This window comes from Bufo bufo, chromosome 4, assembly GCF_905171765.1.
Source record: "Bufo bufo chromosome 4, aBufBuf1.1, whole genome shotgun sequence".
Lineage (NCBI taxonomy): Eukaryota > Metazoa > Chordata > Amphibia > Anura > Bufonidae > Bufo > Bufo bufo.
This window is the reverse complement of record NC_053392.1, coordinates 155,248,274-155,274,733: the sequence shown is the minus strand read 5'-3', so window position 1 is coordinate 155,274,733 and position 26,460 is coordinate 155,248,274. Positions and strand designations below refer to the sequence as shown.

The window sequence follows — 26,460 nt, the reverse complement described above, 5'->3', positions numbered from 1 at the left end:
CAGTTATTGATGGCCAACTTCTGGGAAAACCCTTTATTGGTTTAGTTTGCCAGAAAGACCAGATGTATCAGAGCTGAACCTTAAATGGGCTCCCCCAGGAAGGGTTTATTATTGTTCCACAGGATAAAGTGACGGCCCAAAGACTGAGACCCCCACCAATGAGTAGAACAGGTGTCCTGAGCCCCTAGTTCAGTCTCTGCACAACTGTAGTAGTGGTCATACTCCACTCACTGGAAACAATGCAGTATAACAAATTGCCAATCAATCTCTGCCTTGGTCAGTGACCCCAAAAAAAAAAAAAAAAAAAAAAAAAAAAAAAACCCACACAACACACACACACAATGGCAGATAACTTTGAGTGTGTGAGGTTGATAAATACACCATTCTAAATACTACTGGGGTCCCAGCAATCAGGAAATGATGTCACATCCTACCAATATGAAATAATTCCTAATACTTTGATAACCACTTGAATGGCTGACTACCACTGCATTCAAACCCCTTCAAAGGGAATCTGTCACCAGCAATGGCGACACCCTCATTGCACCAAAGTCCTAATATATATATATATATATATATATATATATATATACACATATACATATATACACACACACACACACACACACACACACACATACATACATACATACATACACAAAGTATCATAACTAACAGAGTCAACCAAAGGCTACTTTCACACTAGCGTCGGGGCTCCGCTTGTGAGCTCCGTTTTTAATGCAGACGGATCCGCTCTGAACACAAGTGTGAAAGTAGCCAAAGAAACACAGTTTTAAATCAGGTGAACACACAGCTCTGTGTCTATGCAAACTGCTGGTGACACTTTAAAAGTTATAGCAAATAAAGTAAAAAAGTAAAATAGCAGATACAGGTTTAGCTCAGAATTGTTTTGTCCGTCTTGGAAAGAATTGCGCCATTAAAAGTGGAAGCCTAATCCATAAAATTAACATTGTACAGATTTGTATGACAAAACTTTTAAAACAAAAAAAACAGTATAAAATTATTGTTAGTCTCTAGCGCCAACATTAAACGACAAATCTTGAGTAAAACCCCAAATTTCCTCAGATTTCTTGCCAGGTCACACATTTAAAAAGTGTGCCTTCAACTTTGGGTACTTTCACACTAGCGGCAGGACGGATCCGACAGGCTGTTCACCCTGTCGGGTCGTCCTGCTGCCATTTCGGACTAAAAAGTCGGACATGCAGTACTTTTAGACTGGCGGCCTCTCGCCGCGAACTTCACCCTGTCTGATCCATCCTGCCGCTAGTGTGAAAGTGGCCTTAGAGGAGAAAAATTTAGCACAACTAAGTATTGCTATTTTAACAGGATATCACACCCATTCAGATTTTTTCTCCTCCACATTAACCCTTACTGTAATGTTCCCATTTATTACAATAGTTTGTACTTCAAGAGTCCCATATTAGTTTTAGTAAGGCTTTGTTCAATTTTTTGTAAAGTGCTCACAGTGGTTTAAAAAGCTAAAAAAAAAAAAGCTAAAAAAAAAAAAAAAAAAGACACTCACTCCCATCAATTCCCTGCTGCAGCCATTCCAACGTTTATTTGGACCTCAATGTCAGGAAAGGCCCGCTCAGCCAATCACTGGCTGCAGTGCAGACCTGCCTCGGCCAGTGGGCTTTTCCTGCATGTTGAGAGTGGATCAGGAAGAGACCAGAAGTGTCAGCATGGAGGACCCATGAGGCGGAGTATTGATTCTTTTACTTAGTTGAACTACTCTGGGCACTGTACTGAAAATTTTGGCCTACTAAACTGCTGGGGTGGCCAACCCGTGGCTCTTGAGCCACATGCGGCTCTTAGCTTCTTCAAGTGCGGCTCTAGCTGTGGAGCCGGGAAGCAGTCAGGACTGCTCACTCTCCACCCCGTGCTCAGATCTCTTTTCCTGATCGGGCACTGGTGCTACTTTGCAGCTCCAGCTCACTCTCTACTGCATCCTGATGCACACAGTGCGAGAACGTAGTGACACGCACTATGACCTGACGTTGTGCTCACCAGGTCACAGTGGAGAGCGTGTCAGACCTGCAGAGTAGCAGGTGCCCGAGCAGGAGCCCAGTGCCTGATCAGGAGAGAAGAGATTTTTTTCAATTACAGAACTGAGCATGGGGGTCTGATCTAAGCATGGGACGTTCTGATCCGAGCATGAAGGGGGTCCTGATCTGGGTAATGGGGTCCTGATCCGAGCAATGGGGGGGGGGGGGGGGGGGCGGGGGAATATCCAAGCATGGGGGGGCAGATCTAAGAAGGGGGGGGGCGAGATCTGAGCATTGGGGGGGGGGGGGGGTTCTGAGCCCTGAGGTCTGACACTGGTAGTCTGATTTGTGTTGTCTGATCAGAGCATTGGGGGTCTTATTTTGGGGATCTTATTTTAGGTCAGATGAGGATTGGGGATCTGATTTAGGAGTCTGATCTGAGGTATGATGGAAAATATATTTTTTTTTCTCAGGTCAGATAAAAAAAATGTTTCTCTTATTTTTCTTTTTAAAACCTAGGTGCATCTTTAGGGCGAAAAATACGGTGACTCATATGTAAATGTGTAACTTGTGGCTCCTGGTAGTCGTGTTTTTTTTTTTTTGGCTCTTTGCGTCTGTAAGGTTGGCCACCCCTGTACTATACTATAAGATTCTACAAGAGAATTTTGACTAGCACATTCATGGTCACAGGTGCATATCCATAAAGCGAGCATACAGAGAACTAAAAAGCATGGCTGCTCAACATTTCACATACAAACAATAGAGCTGAGAAATGGGGATCATTCTAAATTAAAGTGGAATTATACCTACTATAAATGAAAAAAATAGAAGCTCTTTGCGCACTTTTTTTGATCAAACGTGTGTTGGGTCCATCTATCAGGCATCAAGGTGGCTTCTGCAGATGGGAACCTATTTAGAATGATCCCCATTTCTCATTTCTACTGTTTGCATGTGAAATGTTGTGCAGCCATGCTTTTATTAGTTCTCTGTATACTATAAGATTAAAATTTCTTTAGTGAAGTATAACCAACCTTCCAGTAGTTCTACTTGTTGATGGACAAGAAGTTGATCTATCTGTGAAAAAAAAAAAAAAAGTGTATCAGTAACGAATGGACAGGCAAACATTTAGAAGATGCAGAAGACCAGACAAGGTTTAAGCTAGACTCCCACGAGCACTAGACATCTCGGGCATGGAGCTGCCTGCCGGAGATATCTGGATCTGGGATTGCTGGAAGCGGACTGAAGGTAACTGCTGTGGTAAACACCCCGCCCATCAGCCGACAAAGCAACAGATTGTTGACTGATCAGGTCTTTTACGTGGCCATAAAAATGTTCATTTGTTAGCAGCCCATCACCTAAGTAAACAAGGAATGTGTTCCCAACCATGTAAACAAACGGCCACATGAATGATGAGAGGTCATGAACAACTGTTCATACGGCTGTTTGGTCATGCAATTATTTGCCAATTGAAAAGGTCCTAAATGAGTGTAGATCAACATGTTACATCATAGATTAGTGCTCATTACAGGCAGAGATCTGCCTTCTAAAGAGGGCCCCAAGATTAGAACAGTCCATAGCGATGCAAAAATTATTCTGGCGTCCCATAAGTAGTGCAGAGGTAAACCATTCTCGAGCCTCAGCTCCTCATTTCATAAGTACTAAACATACCCTGTATAAATCCAACCTGAAGAAGGAGTTTTCAAACCTCCCCATGCACTACTGTTGTGTTAGAAAGTCATACAGACATTACAATCATCTTGTGCACATCATATATAGCATTTTTATAAATGTACAGTTAATAAATATGTATTTAAAGAAAAAGGTGAGGGACTTTTTTTTTTACCCCCAGATTAGATTACAGATCTTTAGGTTTTACAATACAATGTACTGACATATATATATATATATATATATATATATAATGTATATATATGTACATCAGCCTGTATTGCAAGCCATACACATGACCCAGCCATCACTAGCAGGGCTCATCTCCCAGGGCAATAAAGCATGTGGAAATCTAATAAATCAGATTTAGTTGAAATTTCATGCGTATGACCATCTTAATATCTATCAATACAAGCAGAAAACTCCTGGAGTTGTGGAATGGACATGGACTTTCTGCCCGTATTACATGCGGATTGATAGACTCACAAGGGTTGCTTGGTTAGGAGCTTTGAATTCTATGCAAGTTTGCCACCAATGCTGCATACACAAGAACTACACAAGTGGTCCAATACCCTAAACCCAACGTCACATGCCGAGTAGAAGACTCACCTTTACATTTATCACTTTGGTATCTAATACGTACCCCCATCAGTAGCTGATCACAAGTGATCTTAACACAAGAACCTAACAGAGTGACCTCCCATGATGTAGACCTCTACCCTTTATTTGCTAAGCTTGCTATTCAAAAACCTGGTACACTTTACCTGGCATAGATATTCTAATCCTGGTGGACAGTTGGGGTCTGGTGGAGGTGCTGGCATCCATGCAGATGCTACATTTCCTGAAAGCATCGGCTGGTTTTGTACAGGAGGGCCTCCTCCATATGGGCCATAGTTAGGATTACCTGGTTGACCTAAGGTTAATAAGCAAAATTCAAGACAAAGTTAAACAGGGAAAAGCACATCTTGGCAGCTTACATGTATAGTTTGCAGATTTCAGTCTTCATCTTTGCAGAGAGCCTGGACACACTGATCATAGTATACTTATGTAGGACACTGGCCGGTAATGGAGGGAGCATATGGCTCATTTTTCAGTTTCTCAAGCTAAGTTGGCTATAAAAGTTGATGTTCTAGCAGAATTCAGATGCCTCACCCAGTCAAACAAGGGAAGGAGGGGATTCCTGTGTACAGTGCATCATACAGCTCTATGAATATCTGTAAAAGCAGCAACACATTACTGTAATAATGGGATAGTTTTAATACTCTGAAAGCCGTATTCTCACAATCTAAAATAATGATTAAGAAAACCGGTGAAGAACATGTAAACAGTTTGACAAACAAATTCAGCGAATTCTTCCATGCACATTTGTCACGGTAGCTTCATGCAGGAGGACACAACTGATGAGTATATACACAAGTGTATACTATGATCAGCACAGCACTTTTTGGACACCCGACTCCAAACAAGCTTAGAAACATGAAACCCCTATCCATATGAAGTTAGGGGTATAAAGAAAGCTCAACAGGGAAGGAATAAAAAAATTAATAAAATGGTACCTGAAACAAATGGCACATAAATCAGATCTCAGGGGTAACTACGCGTTTCGTGCAAGGACTTCCTCATGTTAATGGTATAGGCAAGGGATGGGCAAACTGCAGCTCTCCAGCTGTTGTAAAACTACAAATCCCATCATGCCCTGTAGGCTGAAAGCTGTAGGCAGACTGGGCATACTGGGAGTTGTAGTTTTACAACAGCTGGAGAGCCGCAGTTTGCCCATCCCTGGTATAGGCCAACTTGAGAAGGTGCAGTTGTTGTTTTCAGAGAGATAGGATTTATGTACCACTGGTTTCATCTAGCATTTTTTCCATTTTTGTGGAAATAAAGTAAAAAAAAATAATAAAAATAATCTTCTGTAATTTGTTTGGCACGGGAACAGTCTCAGTAGAGAGTCCACTTTCACTGCTTTGGGAGAAGGAGACGCCCATTGAGAAACCCTGGTGTCTCCTCCTCCCTGTACTGATACGAACATACTGAGCGAGAAAAATACAGGGGGGCACAGGAGTGATATTTAAATAAAAACAGGCAGGGTGGCAGCATCAGTGGGGGGGGGGTACCCTGCAAGTTAAGGTATTTATCTAGAATAAACAAAAACCATGATAGGTCCGCTTTAACATCTAGATCTGCTGACGATATTACACATGAAGTGTTCTTCACTTTTTTCCTCTAAGTTTTGCAGAGGTGTAAAGAAGATGTACAAAAAAGAAAATAGCCTTCTGGCATATATGAAAACTTCCATCGTCATGGAGGCCTTGCCTTAGGGCTCTACTACGCGAGCGGATGCAGTGTGTCGAATCCGCTGTGTGAAAGAATGGCAAACCCCGCTCCGGACAGCAGAGACACGGAGCATTACTACTAAATCACGGTGACAACTTTCTCGCTGTGATTTTGTAGTAAAAAGATCAGAGCGGCATGGAACATTATCAATCATGTTAATGCTCCGTGTCTCTGCTGTCCAGAGCGGGGCTTGGCTCTTTCACGCAGCGGATTCCACACACCGCATCCGCTCGTGTGAAAGAGCCCTTGGGCAGCCACATACATTAGTCATCCCCAACACATATGCTCACTTGGTAGAGCATGCATTTGTCCGCTACACCCCCGTTGCTCCTAGAGGCTCATTTGCATATATTAAAACATAAATTTTCACAGCAATGTGGACGCATATAAACAGGAGACCAACACAGATTCCTTCAGCCGCCAAGCGCACATGTAACAGGTCAGCCAGCTTCATAGGTACAAATCTGCATGACGCCACATGTAGTAGGGGACGCCATACATCGCTAATGGCGTGAACCCATGCAACAGTACCCTCATCTTATAAGTGGTAAGAGATCCGGAGGTGCGACCATACATCTTCCAGGATGGCTACATCGGGGACAAACCAGCCCATATAGATGTAGCACTAGCCCCGTTTCCCCTGATGAATCTAGGGCTAAAAAATAAAAATAAAAAATAGATGAAACGCGTAGGGCCACAGATCTATTTATTTGAGCACTTATATGTAGGTTTCAGTGCACCCTTTTGCTCTTTCTGCAACATTATACACACACATACGGACCAGCCGGCGAGATATCGGTGTGGTCCCAGTTGGTGGAATACAGCAGAATTCCCACCGCTTATCTGTGGGAATAGGAACAACCTGATTGGGTGTGAGATTCAAGCAAGGCCTTATCTGTACACGTTTTCTGGTAAGAAGTGTATGCCTTTTTGTATGTTGGTTTACCCTTCTTAGGTATTAACACACCTCCATGGTAGGGACTGCGGGTGGTACTGGCCCATTTAGTGGTGGTGTCTATGAATAGAATTGTGGGCCTTTAAATTTTAAAAAGGTATAATATTAAAAGTTACATTTTACTACTGCCTGATTTATTATTTTTGTTACCATCAGTTTACACCTTATTGATGAAAGCACAGATGCTCTGGGCAGGCCACGTCGTAAGGATGCCAGACCATCGCATCCCTAGACAGATCTTCTATGGTGAGCTGTCCAAAGGTAAGGGATCGCATGGGGGGCAAAAGAAGCCATACAAAGATACACTAAGAGCCTCTCTCAAATCCCTGGATATCCACATCGTGGGAATCTCTGGCGCATGATCATTATAAATGGCTTTCCCTGATCCATCAGGGTTGCCAGACATACGAATCCAGAAGGACAATCCTAGCACAGGAGAAGCGTACACTTTGCAAACAAAGCTGCAAATGCTGAAACAAAAAACATCCATATTTGTCTGTTCAGTATGTAACAGAACATTTTATGCTAACATAGGCTTTATTAGCCATCTAAGAATACATCGCTAATGGCCGAAGATCTATCAGATGTCAAGGTCCTCAACGAAAAAAAAACAAACAACAACATATGGGGAGGTAGCACACATTCACGACCATTGCTCCATTATCTCAGGATCCTGTTCTCCTGATCGTTGTGGGGAACCAAGGGAAGAATAACTGGAAATGTATGAATATGCACTCATTGGTATTCCATGTACCCAAAGACGCCTCTTCACTTAATGTAAAGTGATGGACATAAGCGATGGGCTCTTCCCCCCCCCCTGGGGAGGGAACATGACTGTTACACATACCAAAACACTAACCACCAAATATGGATCCAGGCCATTAGTGATTAACTAAGAAAACCACAGCACTGTCAGTAAAATTTGATAATGTTATCATCTTACATTATCAGTAGGTTTCAGGATGTTCAGAGAAAATATAATAATGGAGTTTAATTCCATTTAACAAAAAGGATTCATGGTGCAACACGATTATCTTAAAAACCCCCACACACTACAATTAGAGGTCCACCAAGTACTCAGTGAGGCAAAGTTATACGTGTTTGTCTTGATGCTACTTATCCCTTTCCCTACAGCTCCATTCAGGGAAGGGAATGTACAATCAGGCGGAATTCGCATGACCATGGGATGGCTGTGCCCGTTTTGCGGACAGCCCTTCTGTGTGCTGTCAGTCCATGTCACTGCTCTGCAAACGATAGGACATGCCCTATCTTCACCCACGGATTGTGGACCCATTCAAATACATAGGTCCGGACAGTGAAGTGGAGTGCACATGGCCGGTGCCTGCACTCTTCTTATGGCGCATTATGTCGAAGTTTGGATGCCCAGACAGATTCATCCTGATGGTAAAGCAATTCCATGAGGGTATGGCGGCTCAGGTTCTGAGCAATGGTGAATCTTCACAGGCAATTCCCTGTCACAAATGGGGTGAAACAAGTGGCTGCATTTTGCAGATCCATCGTTTGCGGTCCATAAAACTGGCGCGGACTTCCCTCAGTCAAGTAAATGTGGGCTCAGTCAGTAGTAAATCAGGAGTAGATTGAATTTAAGCAGACCTAAACCCCAAAAGGCCCATGTTAGAGTCATAAAAATGTGGAGCTGGGCAGTTTATAACCCCGGCTTGAATGCAACTAGCATCCTGACAACTAGGGTTGGACAGCTTATGTCACAGCGTTTACTGGAAACTTACAAAGTAATCCCTACAGTTTAACACTAAAACCATCAACCAACCAAGAACCTACAAAATCCAGGCCCAATATTTTCACTGGACAGTTTTCCCAATCACATCAGTCAACAAGCCATGAGCAGCTTCCACAGCTTTATTCTCCACCATCCAAACACGGGTGACACCTCTGCCGGGGACATATCCAGGCGCCTAGCAGAAGGAAATCTGGAGTCATGGTGCCCGTTACATGCCCTATCATTGACAGACAGCCAGCCACTGTTGCCTTCGTTAGCAGTGGTGTTGCGATCGAGAAAGCCAAATTGCTACAGACTGGAACATCTTTAGAGGCAAATCCATGTTCTGTTTGGAATCCCACTATGGTCAGGTTCAAGTATGGAGGCGTTCTGGTGATCACGTCAAACCTGCCTTTGTTGTGGAGCTGCCCCAAGTGCAGGTGTGATAATCTGGGGAGCCACTGTAAACTGGAACAGGACTCCAAATGTAGAATCAGATCACTTACCAGTACCTTGGCGCACGTTTCTGTTTGTCAGGAGGCCTACTCCAGTTCATGTAGTATTATATTCAGTTATGGTTAATGGATCTACACTTGTAAACTCAGTTGTCGGAGGGGTTTATGCCCCAATAACACTTTTCTATATTATTGATATTTTTAACTTTTATGTAATTTGAAATTGTTTTACACTATGCTGCCATTTACCTTGGTATGCTCCGGGTGCTGGCTGTGCATATCCATAAGGTCCTGGCATAGCTGGAGGTGGAAATCCGGGAGCAGGTTGATTCCCTGGTGGATATCCTGGTCCTGGGTTCATTGCAGGTTGGTAACCACCTCCATAATTTGGGTCTTGTCCATTGGTTCCTTTTAAAATGTACAGAAGGTCAGATAAAAGTAAAACACTGTATACTAAAAACATATTACCTTTCTACTCTATAATATACAAGTGCTTCTCTTCCACATCTGCTCTGGCAACATTTACATGGAGAAGCATGCATGTCACATCTGCAGCGGGGAGGACGTAGTGCACCACTGGAGGCGGCAGGGGACAAAAGGTTTGCTTCTTTAATTATTTTAGTACATGTACAGTGTCTGTCTGAATTTTTTTTAATTTAATTTAGACCCCTTTAAAAACCAGTTCCTGACTGGGTCATTTCCCATTTTTAGTACAAGTGTCTTTAAAACGTCAACCTTTTTTCCCCCATTTGGTTATGTAAATTTGGCGACATATGCGGTTTTCTTTTTTATATCATTTTATTTAAAAAAAAATATTTTTTTTTAAAGGAAAAATTTTAAATAAAATGTGAAATGTCTTCTCAATTGGACAATGTGCAACTCATTTTCTTTTTGTATCATCTGCCCTTTCCATAACAGCAATTTTGAGATATGGTAGGTATGGGTTATGGTCGCTAGGGCAGGGCTAGAAGCACCTTTTTTTTGGTCTATTTTTTGACCTTTGGGTTGACATTTAAACTTTATATTTTTTTTTTAATTGCTGATTTCTCCTAAGAAAGGCTCAGAGTTCTACAACCTCACTGCGGCTCGTGCAGATGTCTGTCCCCCATGACCGCCTGGACCAGAGCAAGAATCGGCATTGCCAATCTCTATACACAACACTCGTTGACCACATGCCGCTTCTTTACTGTGAATCTGTGGAATAGACTTCCTCAGGCCGTGGTCACAGCAGGGACAGTGGACAGTTTTAAAAAGGGTTTAGATTAATTCTTGTAAGGCCTCCTGCACACGAACGTATTTTTTTGCGGTCCGCAAAAACGGGTCCCGTTTTTCCGTGATCCGTGACCGTTTTTTCGTCCGTGGGTCTTCCTTGATTTTTGGAGGATCCACGGACATGAAAAAAGTCGTTTTGGTGTCCACCTGGCCGTGCGGAGCCAAACGGATCCGTCCTGAATTACAATGCAAGTCAATGGGGACGGATCTCCCATCTCCCCCCCGATCATTGGTGGCAGCGGGTTACTAGCAATAGTACAATAGTAAAAGATTCATACTTACCTGGGAGCTGCGATGTTCGTGTCCGGCCGGGAGCTCCTCCTACTGGTAAGTGACAGTTCATTTAGCAATGCGCCGCACAGACCTGAGGCTGTCACTTACCAGTAGGTGGAGCTCCCGGCCGGACACGAACATCGCAGCAGCCGGTAAGTATGAATCTTCTACTACTGTACTATTGCTATGTAACCATGGCAACCAGGACTGTAGTAGCGTCCTGGTTGCCATGGTTACCGATCGGAGCCCCAGCGATTAAACTGGGACTCCGATCGGAACTCCGCTGCCACCAATGATGGGGGGGAGATGGGAGGCCGCACACTGGCCACCAATGCTATAGAGGGAGGGGGGGCCGATGGGGGGCGGACACTGTGCCACCAACGAATAATTACAATAGAGGGGGGGGGGGGGGGGGCCGCACTGGCCATCAATGATATTCAAACTGGGGGGGGGGGGGGGGGGGGTCTGCCCCCTGCTGCCTGGCAGCCCTGATCTCTTACAGGGGGATATGATAGTACAATTAACCCCTTCAGGTGCCGCACCTGAAGGGGTTAATTGTGCTGATCACGGCCCCCTGTAAGAGATCGGCAGGGGGCAGTCTTGTACACAGTTTGTAGTGTATTCTAACTAGAAGCGTCCCCATCACCATGGGAACGCTTCTGTGTTAGAATATACTGTCGGTTCTGAGTTTTCACGAAGTGAAAACTCAGCTTTGAAAAAGCTTTATGCAGACGGATCTTCGGATCCGTCTGTATAAAAACTAACCTACGGCCACGGATCACGGACACGGATGCCAATCTTGTGTGCATCCGTGTTCTTTCACGGACCCATTGACTTGAATGGGTCAGTGAACCGTTGGCCGTGAAAAAAAAATAGGACAGGTCATATTTTTTTCACGGCCATGAAACACTGATCACGGATGCGGCTGCAAAACGGTGCATTTTCCGTTTTTTCCACGGACCCATTGAAAGTCAATGGGTCCGCGAAAAAAAAAAACTGAAAACGGCACAACGGCCACGGGTGCACACAACGGTCGTGTGCAGGAGGCCTAAGTAAAACATTAATGCTTACGAAAATGTGTAGAAGTCTGAGTCTCCCTTCCTTCCGGGATTCGCGTCCCCACCTAACCTTGGTTGAAATTGATGGAATTGTGTCTCTCAACCGTATCAACTATGTAACTATGTACTATGTTTATAATGTGGAGGATGAAGAATCAGGAGTATAGTCGGATGCTCCCCCGTCTGCAGCCATATAATGAACAGGAGCATCGTGGGGAGGGACCATTTACTAAATTCATTGTACCAGTGCATTTCTTAGGGTAGAGTGCAGATTTGTACGCAGAAAAGCTGCGTGAAATCCGCACCAAAAAACGCGTAATCCCCATCGTGTGCAGTTACCCAAAGGTTGATTTTAGACCAGCAAAAGAAAAAGCTTTTCCCATGTTCCTGGCGCACATTCTTGTGAACAGGCCACAAACTGAGGGACTCCGAATGAATGAGTCTTGTGGGAAAATCAGACCAAGGCCCGATGGTCAGTGTGGGAAATTGCGTGAAGATGCCCAACTGAAGGGTTCAGTGTTGAGTCCAGGTGCTGTCCGTTCTAAACTCTGACAGCGCCCGGATGGAAATCTCTTGTGCGAAAGGATCCTTACCTTTATCCTAAAGCGACCAACCCCACGATTTACGGGGGCATTTACACACACAGATCTTTTGTTATACACACGCCAACTATTGGTATGAACCGACAGAAATTGGTCAGAGGATCTGTAAATACACCCTTAATCAGGACTGTACTCCAGTATAGGAAATTACTTCCTCTGCCGATATAGCAAATCATAAATCTCACATTTCAAGAAACCCTTTTTACAGGCAAGTGGTCAAATAGGACGTAAAAACATCAACATTACATTCTTAACAATGAGAGGAATACACTCCAGTTTAGCATGCAAATCATTAACCTGTTAATTCCAATCATTACCTTTCATTTCCATGGTTGCAGCAAGCAGAGAAGTCTAATGTCCCTGAAATAAAGAAATGCGAGTGCGTAAGAATAGAAAGTAACCGCGTTTTATATCACAAGGAATTGAAAGAAATGAAAATGCAAATTGTGTCAACATCTGTCACAGTTCCAAGGAAAAAAAAAAAAAAAAAAAACAGGAAAGACGGGATGTGATGTAATAAGAGAAAAACCATGGAATGTGCCTCACATAGCAAATCATGTGTGTGCAGACTCTCCGGGTACAATGGAAAGGTGAAGAGCAAGCAGAGATCCATCATCTAGTCACTAAGGGTTACGTACGGTTGTGTATGGAGACATAGAAAGACAAAAGGCACAACACGTGTCACCAGCCACTGGTTGCTAGCACCAGCTCTAAATGGAGTCATTCGCACCTAATGCACAATGTGTTAATGACAGTCTGTGACTCCCATACGTACGTGCATTGTAAGCAGAGAGAAAACCAGTCAAAAAACCTGACGGTCACCATAATGCATTTGCGTCAACCAGGGGTGGACTGGGAACTTAAAGTGGCCCCTAATGTTGTAGATGGGTCTGAACTGAAAGAAGGTGGGACAACACAAGTAGATTGACCCTGACAACTTGTATTGGGCCTGTGCTCCTCAAAAGCTGTCCCTCTGTGGTGGCCATCAATAGCTGTCACATTGTGTCCTCCTCCTACAATTGTCTGTAATATGGATAAGGAGCAGGGGGCTTAAGAGGCAAGATGTGGGCCACCAGAGCAAGCTGCCTGGACTTCTAGTGATCTTTATAGTTCCCCATGTAGTACATACCAACCAGTGGCAGTGAGGAGGCTTGGGTGGCACTATGGCAATCTGTCTTCTGGGAAAATTCCCTGTAGGGTCAATTGCCAGTCCACCCCTCGACTCAACTTTGACAGCTAATATGATAGCCAAAATCAAGGTAAAAAGTTTGACACTGTAAATGACACCCAAGAAGCTCATCCTATCCATGTCCGTTCCTTTATTACCATCTGTCTACATATACGCACATCAGAAATATGGATAGGGCATATGTTTGAATTAGGGGAAAAAAATTTAATAAACTTTAAAAAGGGGTTTCCAGGAGCAAAATATTGCTGACCTGTCTTCAGGATAGATCACCACAGGTCATGTGACCAGTAAAACAGGCAGTAGTTGAGAAGGATCTGCGGTGATGTCACCATCATGTGACCAGTGCAGGGGAGGATGGCAGTGAAGAGGAAAAGACCTGGGGGGAAAAAAGCTGTGGTAATGTCTGCTACATGAGGAGAGGTTAGTGAAGGGAGAGGCAGAGCAATGCTGGGAGTTGTGGTTATTTAACTGGGACTGTATGTTAGGGCTGAAGGGAGGGATGTTATTTACATGGGACTGTGTTGAGGTGGCTGGGGAGGGGGGGGGTCATGTTATTTACAAGGGACTATGCTGATGGGGGCTGTGGGAGGGAGTGACGTTATTAACATGGGACTGTATTTTGGAGAGGGCAGGAGAGATATTGTGATGTTATTTACATGGGACTGTATGGTGGAGGGAGGAATATAACTACAGGGGGCACAGCAAATCCAGGGGACATTATAGGTGTTATTACTGGGGGCTCTATAGGAGGGACTTATAGATCCTCCTTATTTCTACCAAGAGCACTATGGAGGGCCTTATTACTACTGAGGGGTCTGTAGAGAGCTTTATTACCACTGGGGGAACAATAGGGGGGCCTTATTTCTCTTGGGGAGCATTATCACTGTAGGGGGCAGTATTACTTATGGGGGCATTCTGGAAAGGAACTACTATTGGTGGGACTTGGAGGAGCACTATTACTATGGGGGGGGGGGGGGACTCATTTCTTCAGGATAGTATTTGGGGGTATTGTGGAGAACAGTGAGCAGCATGATAACACTATGGGGGCTTCAGGTTGGGGGGGGGGTGATAGAAAAGTGAGGAAGCCAAGTCTACTTTCACACTGGCGTTTTAGCTTTCCGTTTGCGAGATCCATTCAGGGCTCTCACAAGCGGTCCAAAACGGATCAGTTTGCATTCTAATTGGATAAGGATCCACTCAGAATGCACCAGTTTGGCTCAGTTTCATCTACATACCACTTTGGAGACAGACACCAAAAGGCTGCCTGCAGCGTTTGTGTCCATCTGATGAAAGTGAGCCAAACGTATCCGTCCTGGCACGCAATGCAAGTCAATGGGGACGGATCCGTTTTCAATGACAATAGACTTTCATGGCTATGTTAAAGATAATACAAATAGATCCGTTTATGACGGAACCGCACAAAACGTGAGTGTGAAAGTAGCAGCTGTCTGTGTGTCACACTCTGAGACGAGGCGTGACTGAAAGAAGTTGTCTGGACCAAATGGAGAAGATTATGACAGAGAAAAGATCTACATCAGAGGAGACGTCACCTGGGAGGCTCTAGATGTGACAGGTAGGTGCTGCTGTATAGCAAGTACAGCAAAATGCGGTGTTGGGGGGGGGGGGGGTTGACGACTTAGAGAACTGGGCCATATTCATTGGGGCTTGGGCCCCAGATCTTTTGAGACCCTAGCAACGCCCCCCCAAGCATGGCCACTGTACATGGTATGCTGTGAGGAGGCTGCAACGCTCTGTGAGGGTGCAGGGACCTCCTGGACACCCTGATATTGGTGATCCATCTAGAAAACCCCTTTAAGTCATCAAACCACAAAATAAAATATGTAAAAAAAAATATTTGTATAGATAGGGAAGAATAAAAACTATGATAAAGGCGTTGACAGATAAGACCGAAACCTCACTGGCTTTGCCTACCTACATATGGAACTTGACAAACCCTATGCAGTAGAATCCAATCTGGAACACAAACTACAGTGTCCCACTCAAACACTAGACACAGACAATGGACAAAAGCCAGTTTACAAAAACCAAAGTACACATTTAATCATTCACAACCAACTAAAGTTCACATAAAAACACAAATGGACAGTGGGAACGGAAGAGAAGTCACCCGAATATCACATTTAATCATGACCAGGTTTCATACACAATCACGTAAAGTACAGTAGGAGCAATAATATGTAAACTACCCACCACCGGATCAGTAACTAGGACGATCAGTGATGGTAGTCTATGGAGCAGGAGGAACTGAGCAGACTGATATATGGTTTTGTGAGAAAAGTTTCAGTATTTCTTTCTATGCCTAGGAGTCCGGTGGGTGGTCCTACTGAGTGATTGACAGCTCCATCTCTCTACGCAAAGTCAAAAAGGCAATCGATCGCTTAGGACCGCCCACTGGACTCTAGTAGTGAACAGTGACTCAAATGAAATATTTTACCACAAAACTGTATATCGATCTGCTCAGCTCCTCCCGCTCTACAACAAGCTGCTGGCATATAGGATTGCACATGACAAGTTCCCTTTAGAGACACTAACGTCTTCAGTTCGGCCCATACTACTATCACCAATGCTTCGCTATGGGGAACACATTGGATTTTATGCACCTTTTTGCCATCTGTAAGTAGGAGGGGTCTCAATAACCTTTTGGCCCTTTAATGTATCCTACCATGTGTCTCCATAGAGAACTATTTAGTGATAGGCGACACACAGTAGAAGGAGGTAGCGGAATTTATTTGGTTTTTCTTGGGGGGGGGGGGGGGGGTTTAGATAGTCTGCATTCACAGTTGTATTTTCAATTCGAGTTCCACCAATTCCCTGTCCGTTACAACAGGGACAATACCAGACACAGCCTGTGGACATGGGTGGTGCTGTTTTTAAAAGAAAGCAGCTATGTTTTTCTTATGCTGGACAACCCCTTAAAGCAGGCATCCTCAAACTGCGGCCCTCCAGCTGTTGTAAAACTACAACAGCTGGAGGGCCGCAGTTTGAGGATGCCTGTCTTAAACACATCAAACATGACAAAAACCACACACTCTGAATTTTGATTTTCAAAATCGTGTGAACATACCCAAAAGGTCTCCTCAACTGAAAAGACTGGCTCCAATTTTTTGGGAGATAATAAGGATCCTACACAGTCCCAAATTTTGTTGCAAGTGCCGTTTTCACACCGTCCTCGACACTTTTAGAAACTGGGGTATTGCGAGGGCGGACCAATGAGCCCAGCACATTTATCTTCATTCCCACCAGTTTTCCAGCGTAAATGAATACAGAAATCTACAAAAGCTAGGAGGCCGCCGTAGATTTCAGTCTGGCACCAAATCTACGATGAGGCCTGGGCCTTGGCATAAATTCGGAGCATTCTCTGGCTGCGCAGGGGAAATCAAGACCGTCAGTGAAAAACACATACGGATGCCTTCCGCTTTTCATGCAAAACGCTATTCATTTCTGTGGGGCGAGGGCTGCATGAAAAATGTACGTGTGTAACGCTCATGTGCACAGACCCATTAAAATCAATGGATTTACAACCCAACAAGAATCATTAAGGTCTTTCACCTGAGTTTTCCGTCCAGATACGATGCGTGTAGCGAACGGATAGTATCCAGACTGAATCCTGGTCTGGATACTATCCGTTCGCTACACGCATCGCATCTGGACGGAAAACTCAGGTGAAAGACCTTAATGATTCTTGTTGGGTTGTAAATCTTTCGAATGCAAACCATCAGCTAAATCAGGCCGCTCATTAAAGGGGGAGACAAAAAATAAAAAACAAAAAAAAAAGTGCTTCCCTTTGCCGTATTGCGGACCGCATTTGCGAATCCGCAATACACGGGTGCTGTTCCGTGGGCATTCCGCATCACGGATGCGGACCTATTCACTTGACTGGGTCCGCATATCCAGAGATGTGGAATGGAAGCACGGAACGGAACCACTACGGAGTGCTTCCGTGGGGTTTCATCCCGTACTTCTGTTCCGCAAGAAGATAGAACATGTTCTATCTTTTTGCGGAACTGCCAGATCGCAGACCCATTAAAGTGAATGGGTCCGCGATTCGCTGCGGCTGCCCCATGGACACAATTCATGCTTTTTTTGTTTTAAAAGGCATTTTTTTTTCCCTATAAAGAAGCCCATGGGAAACGTCTGGAACACCCCGAGCATACAGCAATTTTAAAAAAAGTTGGGGGAGGGGGTGTCCCTGCAGAGGCACAATGCACAGTCTGATCGGAGAGACTCGCCCCATCTGGACTTCTATTGCAAACTGCTGGCAATTCATTCATAACTTCTAGCAGGAATAATAAAGGAATGGCACATCATAGAGTCATTAGAATCGATGATCTGCAGCGGTTATTACATGGGCGCTGCAAGCAGATATGCCAGGGGAGGTGACAGATCCTCCTTAATGTGCCACGCTTGTCAGTCATCACTTTAGGAAGTTGTCTTTCCAAAAAAAAAAAAAAAAGAGAGATTCACCCCATTGTGACGGTTACCAGTGCCGTGTGAAAGCTTCGAATCTTTCCACATCTAAGAAAGGTCACGTAACATTGTCCACTAATTTGCACATTCCTTTGTCTTAAGTCTCCATTTTTAAGCAAATTTCCTCCACAGAGCCTCTATGGTAATGTGAAACAGCCGTCTGACCATGGAGACGGCTGGAAACAAAGGAAACTGCCGGGATCCACAGTACCTCTAGAAGTGTTCCCTGAGCGAAAAGGTAGAAGATAGAAAAAAAAAAAAAAAGGTATTCCAGATTCAAAAAGGGCCAACAACCCCGATTTTGGCACACGAGCCCCAGCAGCTAAAGTAACTTTGGTACACAGTGACATAAATATAAGCATAGGACATCCGCGCTGTGCCCACTAGAGACTGGGTGATGCAGCCTCCATGACACAGGCAGAAGGGATTCCCAGTCGTTTACTATGCAGGACCCTCTTGTGTCTGCATTTTTGCGATACTTAGTTTTAAAAGGCATGCTCAAGCAGTAGCAAATTCAAAAAGAAAGGGGGGGGGGGGGGTCAATTACCAGCCAGAAATACGCCTATATTAGGTGTATTTCTGGCGCAGATTGCGGTGCAAAAGGTACTTTGCGCCGCAATCTACGACTTCTCCCCGCTCACGCCAAATCTAAAAAAGTGGGCATGGCATGGGCGGGGAAGGGGACAGAATCGGGAGCCTGACCGAGGGCTAAGTGCAGATCAAACTATCTTCCCACAACGGTCAGATGGATTATTATATTTTTTTTAAGCCGGTAGAACCCCTTTAAATGAATGGATCAGTGAAAAAAACTGAAGCACACTGATGGATGGTCTGTTTCACTGATGGTTTCTAGGAGATGCGAGGTATTATTCAGCGACATGAAAGAAATCATGAAAATTAATGACACTCTCGTGCTTCCGTGGGTTTTCGGTTCGTGCCTCCGCACTGCAAAAATGTAGTGCGGACCGTCAGATGCAGATGACAGACCCCCTTCAAGTGAATGGGTCCACAGACAGCTGGCATCCGCGATTCGCAGTCCGCAGCACCGACACCGCACATTCTTGCGAAGGTCTAAATATAATTGCAGGAAAAAACTGGAGCAAAGTGAAGGAAAGTCATACGTTTTCCACTGAAATAACTTGGACAAGTTCTGTATCGCTCATGTGAAATACGCTTTTAGGCCGCCATGCACATTAGCGTGTTGTCGGCTGACAGTCTAATGTGTGTGGGGAGCTCCGAACCCTCTCCCAACTGATGAGGTCTGTGAGCAGAGGTCGCGCTACATTCTTTCAGGAAGAGTAAAAATAATCCTCTCACCATTTTTGAGGAGTATTTTTAGCCGATAAGGAGTACGAAAGTTACAGTAATTCAAATAGTTAATACGAAGGCCTATATAACATTAAGGGGTGGCTATCGATGCAGGGAAACCATTACTAGTATCTAGAACTGTCTCCCATGCAGAAATAGCTAATTTAGCCGACATTGTATACTAAACATAAGACCACTGCCACGACTGTGTACATTACCCTGCATTGTGACATCACTGGGTGTACTATCCCTGCACTGTGACATCACGGTGCTCATAACCCTGCCATTATTACTACATCACTTGTGCCCTGTTCTGTGACATCACCGTTTGCATTAAACCTTTGCTTTAGGCCTCATGCACACCACCATTACGTTTTTTTTGAGGTCCGCAAATTGCGGATCAGCAAAACACGGAAGCCGCCCGTGTGCCTTCTGCAATTTGTGGAACAGAACAGGCTGCCCATTGTAGAAATGCCTATTCCTGTCCGCAAAACGGACAAGAATAGGATAGGTTATATTTTTTTTTGCGGGGCCACAGAACGGAGCAACGGATGCGGACAGCACACGGAGTGCTGTCCACATCTTTTGCGGCCCCATTGAAGTGAATGAGTCCCCACCCAAGCCGCAAAAACTGAGGCTCGGATGCGGACCAGAACAGCGGTCGTGTGCATGAGGCCCTAGTCAGGGGCTGTTGAGAAAAAAAACGTATAGAAAGTATGGCTTGAAGTCATCAGACTATAACTGAGAAAAAGTGCATACTTCTGACAGGGTAATGTGCTGCCCCATGGTTACTCGATACGCCCTGACTTTACTGGTAGCAGTGGAGGAGAGTTAATTGCTGTGGCTGGCACTGTTCTGGGGGCACTGTGGCTGACAGGGTTATGCTTTCTGAACAGACTGTGGCTGCTTCCTCCGATTACAGAACGGGCAGTCTCCGGTTGCTAGGGGTACTCCTCACGCTGCCTGCACTACAGATAAGCGCGGGAAACTGAAATGCTTACACGTGACAACACTCGCCATGCTGCCGGCCGTCACTTATGGTTAACCTGTGGAGTTCCTGAACAGTTACTATTAGCGGGGCTGGTCCCTGGCAGGGTGCACACCGCTATAGCTCACATATGTGTTCGTAGGTATCAGGCTCATACAGCATGTCAGGCTGGACAAGGAAAAACAAGGCGCTCAGATCTGGGACCCTCACTACGCAGCAAGGCCACTTACCCCGCGCGCCTCCTTCCTTGCTTCAGAGCGGTGTGCCATAAGTGCTGGCAACCGGCTCACACTGACCAATAACAAAGCTCCTTACTGTAAGGAGCTTTGTGATTGGTTGTTTCAGGCAGCATCGCTACGTTGCCGTTTACAGCCGCTCACTGCACTGATTAATGGCAGGGAAAAGTCTCGGGACGCCTTAGACTTTTTCCAGGGAGTAAAATGGCGTCTGAGGCTTGTACAGGCGTTATTGCGACCTCTGTCGGAGAGAGTGAATATTTTTGCCCAATCCTTTTGTTCTCCTGGGAGATAAGCCTCCGACAGAAGTATCTGGCAGCAGCTCTCCCTATTGAATACACATACAGATGGAGCAGAGTGGAACGTGTGTGGGGGAGGCGTAGGGATGAGCGAATCGACTTCGGATGAAACATCCGAGATTTATCAAACTGGCTTAATGTGCCATAGCAACCAATTAGATTCCACCTCTCATTTTCCAAAGAGGCTCTGAAAAAGTGAAAGGTGGAATTTGATTGGTTGCTATGGGAAACTAAGCCAGTTTTATAAATTTCTCCCTATGAGCCTATTAACATGCCATTTTTTTAACGGCCAGAGACTAGCTAGCAGACAGGTCCTATTTTTTACCATTTTCACAGACCAACAGCCCCATACAATTGAAGCAAGCTGTTTCAGAAAGCACACGACTGTTGCTTATGCACACGACTGTTGCTTATGCACACGACTGTTGCTTATGCACACGACTGTTGCCCGTATTGCAGCCCGCAATCCGGCACTACGGAGTGCTTCCTTGGTGTTTCTGTCCGTGCCTCCACTCCGCAAAAAACAGAACTTATTCTATTTTTTTCCCGTGCGGACGGATCACGGACCCATTCAAGCTGAAGGGGCCTGGATCTGTCGCACAGATGGTGCAATTTCCACTGTGGATTTATTTTTAATTTTTTTTCACATTCATCCTGCTGGTACTGGAAAGAGCTGTGGCTTCTCCACATGCAGTTCCGTGACAAAATCCACAGAGAATCTGCCACGTGTGAACATACCTTAAGAGTGTATTCATAAATATATTTTAAAAAAAAATACCCCAAAAAATTCTTGGAAGCCGAGTCAGTTTGAGATCCTGAATCCAGAATTTCTAGGGAAAGACCAGATGAGGAACATTCCCGGCCTACAGGAACGCCTCCCTGTACGCCCACTCTTCCCGGAGTCAATGAACCTGGTTTCTATTAGCTGGAATAAAGCAATGAGTTTCCTGAGGGAAAATCCCAGCGTATACTACACACATCCCCATCATTAACTGGATCCATCTGATAAAAGACACTCCCCTTAAAGGGGCACATAATGGGCTTCAAATAGAAAACCAAGGCCCGATCTCCAAGGACACAAGATGCACCATGATTGTCACACTGAGGAATGATGGAAGGATTTTATTCCCCCCGAAAAGCTGAAGAGCCTACAACAGCAAGGGCCGTTATGAGGCTAGGGCCACACGGAAACGTGTAGCAGAAAAAAGTCCCGCAATATTTTTTGTAATGGTAGCTGAAAAATGAAACAAGGAATCTGGTTGCCATGGGCAACTAAGCCAGTTTCCCTTAGCACCAGTTTTGATAAATGTCCCCGTGTATATGCCTTTAGGGTACACGCATATAGGACGTAAAGTACAGTGGAAAAGTCCACAGCGGATTTTGACGTGGATCCGCAACCAAAAGCCATATTAGGGCTTATGCGCACACGTATTTTGTTTCCGTGTCCATTCAGTTATTATTTTTTCCAGCCCGTATACGGAACCATTCACTTCAATAGGGCCGGAAAAAAAATATGAAATTACTCCGTGTGCATTTTGTTTCCACATGTCCGCAAAAAAAAAATATAGAACATGTCCAATTATTGTCCGCATTAGGGACTGTTCTATTAGGGGCCAGCTGTTCCGTTCTGCAAAATTCGGAATGCACACGGACGTCATCCGTACTTTTTGCGGACCGCAAAATACATACGGTCTTATGCATGAGCCCTAAGGCCTCATGCACACGGCCGTTGTTTCGGTCCGCATCCGAGCCGCCGTTTTGGCGGCTCGGATGTGGACCCATTGACTTCAATGGTGCAGCAAAAGATGCGGACAGCACTCCGTGTGCTGTCCGCATCCGTTGCCCCGTTCCGCGGCCCCGCAAAAAAAATATAACATGTCCTATTCTTGTCTTCAAAACGGACAAGAATAGGCAGTTATATCAATGGCCGCCCGTTCCGTAAATTGCGGAAGGCACACGGGTGGCTTCCGTTTTTTTCGGATCCGCAGTTTGCGGACCGCAAAAAACGGCTCGGTCGTGTGCATGAGGCCTTAGGCTGCGTCCACATCACAATTTTGTTCCACATTTCAAGTATACGTTAGGCCTCCTGCACACGACCGTTTTTTTTCCCCGTTTACTGTCCGTTTTTTGCGTTCCGTATACGGAACCATTCATTTCAATGGTTGCGCAAAAAAAACGGAATGTACTCCGTATGCATTTCTTTTCCGTATTTCCATTTAAAGATAGAACATGTCCTATTATTGCCCGCAAATCACGTTCCGTGGCTCCATTCAAGTCAATGGGTCCGCAAAAATACGGAACACATATGGAAATGCATCCGTATGTCTTCCGTTTCGTTTTTTGCGGAACCATCTATTGAAAATGTTATGCCCAGCCCAATTTTATCTATGTAATTACTGTATATGCCATACGGAACAGAAACACAACGGAAACAAAAAAACGGAACAACGGATCCGTGAAAAACGGACCCCAAAACACTAAAAAAGCCATACGGTCGTGTGCAGGAGGCCTTAGCCTGATGCCATACAATGGAGTTACGTGCAGTTTATGCCACAGAAATGGCTGTGGACTTCACCCTCTGTTGCAACGGGTGAAATTCGCAGCCGAGAGCTGCGGAATAAAAGGTACGACTAGACAGCGATTTTGGAACTTAATTTATGCAGATTTTTTTGTTTACACAGCGCCTGCATGAGATTTCCTAAAATCTGGTACTGGACAATGCTGCGGATCTGCCGCACCAAGATATTAGGATGGCAAATGCGCAGCAGGGCCGGGCCGACACAGAGGCTGGGGAGGCTCCAGCCTCAGGGCGCAGGCAGGCCACTGACCACGTCGCTGCTGCTGCCGCACCTGCCAGCCGCACTGGAGGACGGAGGGAGTAGTGAGCACTTGGCACTGACTAAAGGCTCTTTCACACTTGCGTTGTTCTTTTCCGGCATAGAGTTCCGTCGTCGGGGCTCTATGCCGGAAGAATCCTGATCAGTTTTATCCTAATGCATTCTGAATGGAGAGAAATCCGTTCAGGATGCATCAGGATGTCTTCAGTTCAGGACCGGAACGTTTTTTGGCCGGAGAAAATACCGCAGCATGCTGCGCTTTTTGCTCCGGCCAAAAATCCTGAACACTTGCCGCAAGGCCGGATCCGGAATTAATGCCCATTGAAAGGCATTGATCCGGATCCGGCCTTAAGCTAAACGTCGTTTCGGTGCATTGCCGGACCCGACGTTTAGCTTTTTCTGAATGGTTACCATGGCTGCCAAGACGCTAAAGTCCTGTTTGCCATGGTAAGTGTAGTGTGGAGCAGTATACTTACCGTCCGTGCGGCTCCCCGGGCGCTTCAGAGTGACGTCAGGGCGCCCCAAGCGCATGGATCACGTCATCCATGCGCATGGGGCGCTCTGACGTCATTCTGGAGCACCCCGGGAGCCGCACGGACGGTAAGTATACCGCTCCCCCGCTCCCCACTACTACTACGGCAACCAGGACTTTAATAGCGTCATGGGTGCCATAGTAACACTGAACGCATTTTGAAGACGGATCCGTCTTCAAATGCTTTCAGTTCACTTGCGGTGTTACGGATCCGGCGGGCACCTCCGGCAAATGGAGTACACGACGGATCCGGACAACGCAAGTGTGAAAGAGGCCTTACGTGCTCCCTCCACGCTCCGCCTCCTGGCTCGGCCGCTCCGGTCTCTGCTCAGTCGCTTGCCTGACTGGCTGCGTACAGCGCGCACTTCGACCTGACGCGCTGTACGCAGTTGGGGTGGATGTCTGATTAATAACAAACATACATATCTAAATGGGGGAAGGGGGGCGCACTTGGGCAGCTCAGCCTCTGTTGGTGGTGGACCTTGTCCCAGCCCGGGTCCGCAGCATTCCGTTTATGTGTGAACGTACGCTTCACCACATTCTAAAGCATTTCACAAACTGCTGCCAACTTTTACCACCACTAACTAAAAGCTAACCAACATCCACCGCACTCAATGGCACCAAGGACGCGCCAAAGCGCATGATGTTACCACGTTCGCAGGGTGTGCTAAATCCCATGTGAACACACGCGTGTGGCTTCCTGCTGTACATGTCAACCAGCGAGGTTTATCAGTGCAAACACTCATCACACAGGAGGCACAATACATAGGTTTAGGGGTTAAGAATTGGAGCACAGCAACTCAGAGGGATTGATCATCTCTAGGAATTACCCTGCCCCATCCTAGAATCCATGGGACTGCTATGTGTGGTGAGGACCTACTCCTCCTCATCATCAACTGGTCCTGACAGTCCACAAGTGGTCATCACAATCCACTCCTAGATCAGAACTCCAGGCAGGTCTTGATGAACCCAAGAGCGGAGATCTTCCACCTGATCACAGTCCGGTAGGTGAGCCCATAGAGTGCAGACCGGTAAGTACTTACCTCTTCCTAGCAGCGGCTGCTCTCTCTCTGGTCCGCCCTGTACTGACTCTGAGCAGGCAGTAGTAATGAAAACAATGGTGCAGGAGGAGCCTGCAGGCGGCGTCACGGGAAGGACCGACAAGGGGATCTGGAGGTGGGGGATGGGACACCTTCAATCTACAGGAGGCTGGGTGTGTGCAGCAATGTAGCCATGGCCCTGGGCTATAGATGTGGCCGTATAAATAGTAAGCTCTTGGGGCAAGGGTGTGTTTGTACATTCAATCAGGATTTGATGAGTCCCTAGAGGGAAGCCCTATTCACATGTAAAGGTTAAAACTGCACCAGAGGCTGTTGTAACATCATGCGCTTCAGCGTCCAAAACTTTTAGGCCAGGTCTACACGACGACATTTGTCGCGCAACATTTTTAGAATGATAGTCTATGGTGTCGCACTGCGACATGCTGTGACCGCGTGATGGATTTTTTGCGACTGTCGCGTCGCAGCAAGTCGCAGTGCGACACCATAGATTACCATGATAAAAATTGTTGCGCGACACTGGCGCGACAAAAGTCGCAGTGCCCTATCTGTCGTCGTGTAGACCTAGCCTTATGGTAGCAGAAACGGATTTCTTAGATAACCAGAACCTTGTACGCCAAACTTGAAACACAAAGTTTGCTCGTCCCTAGTCCCATGTGAACATGCCGAAAGACAGGGGTAACCCATTTTTGGGGATGGAGTGACAATTTAAAAAAAAATCTAATCTGAAGCGCTCTGCGTGCCGTGCCATACAGGAAAAGCGTATACCACAAACCACTAAACTGCCTTCCGGCAAGTATATGGATAATAAAGCCTGTCAGTGCATTCCGCCGGCGCCAACCAGACACTTACCGACGATGGGAAAGGGCTGTTCGCCGTACACTGGTGCCCCATTTACTGGACACCCGTCACTCAACGGGGGAGAGTTATTAAACTGGTATAAAGGGAAAATGGCTTAGTTGTCCCTAGCAACCAATCAGATTCTATGTTTAACTTTCCAAAGGAGCTCTGAAAAATGAAAGGTGGAATCTAATTGGTTGCTCGGAGCAACTAAGCCAGTTTTCCTTTTCACCAGTTTTGATAAATCCCCCCCACCCTCCAAAGTAGTTAGAGAGCTTGTTCCCCAACCCCCCCAGCAATCTCCTACAGGATCACCATCCCCTC

The 26,460-nt window shown here is 45.7% G+C and overlaps 1 protein-coding gene across 2 annotated transcripts in view; it reads right to left on the bottom strand.

Moving 5' to 3' along the window:
• The window catches only part of LOC120997777 (phospholipid scramblase 2-like), a 45,089-nt gene extending 19,746 nt beyond the window's left edge, over window positions 1-25,343 (bottom strand). Inside the window, exons 1-5 of one of the 2 annotated variants that reach the window (XM_040428044.1) lie at window positions 25,292-25,343; window positions 12,679-12,723; window positions 9,406-9,564; window positions 4,439-4,587; window positions 3,038-3,080 (exon numbers count right to left, since the gene is read on the bottom strand). In XM_040428044.1, coding sequence (XP_040283978.1) covers window positions 3,038-3,080; window positions 4,439-4,587; window positions 9,406-9,564; window positions 12,679-12,691 — 364 coding nt within the window. In that variant the 5' untranslated portion in view covers window positions 12,692-12,723; window positions 25,292-25,343. Of the gene's footprint in view, window positions 1-3,037; window positions 3,081-4,438; window positions 4,588-9,405; window positions 9,565-12,678; window positions 12,724-25,281 lie in introns of both variants that reach the window. The other variant, XM_040428045.1, reaches the window with a different exon arrangement.
• Window positions 25,344-26,460: the final 1,117 nt, after the last annotated feature.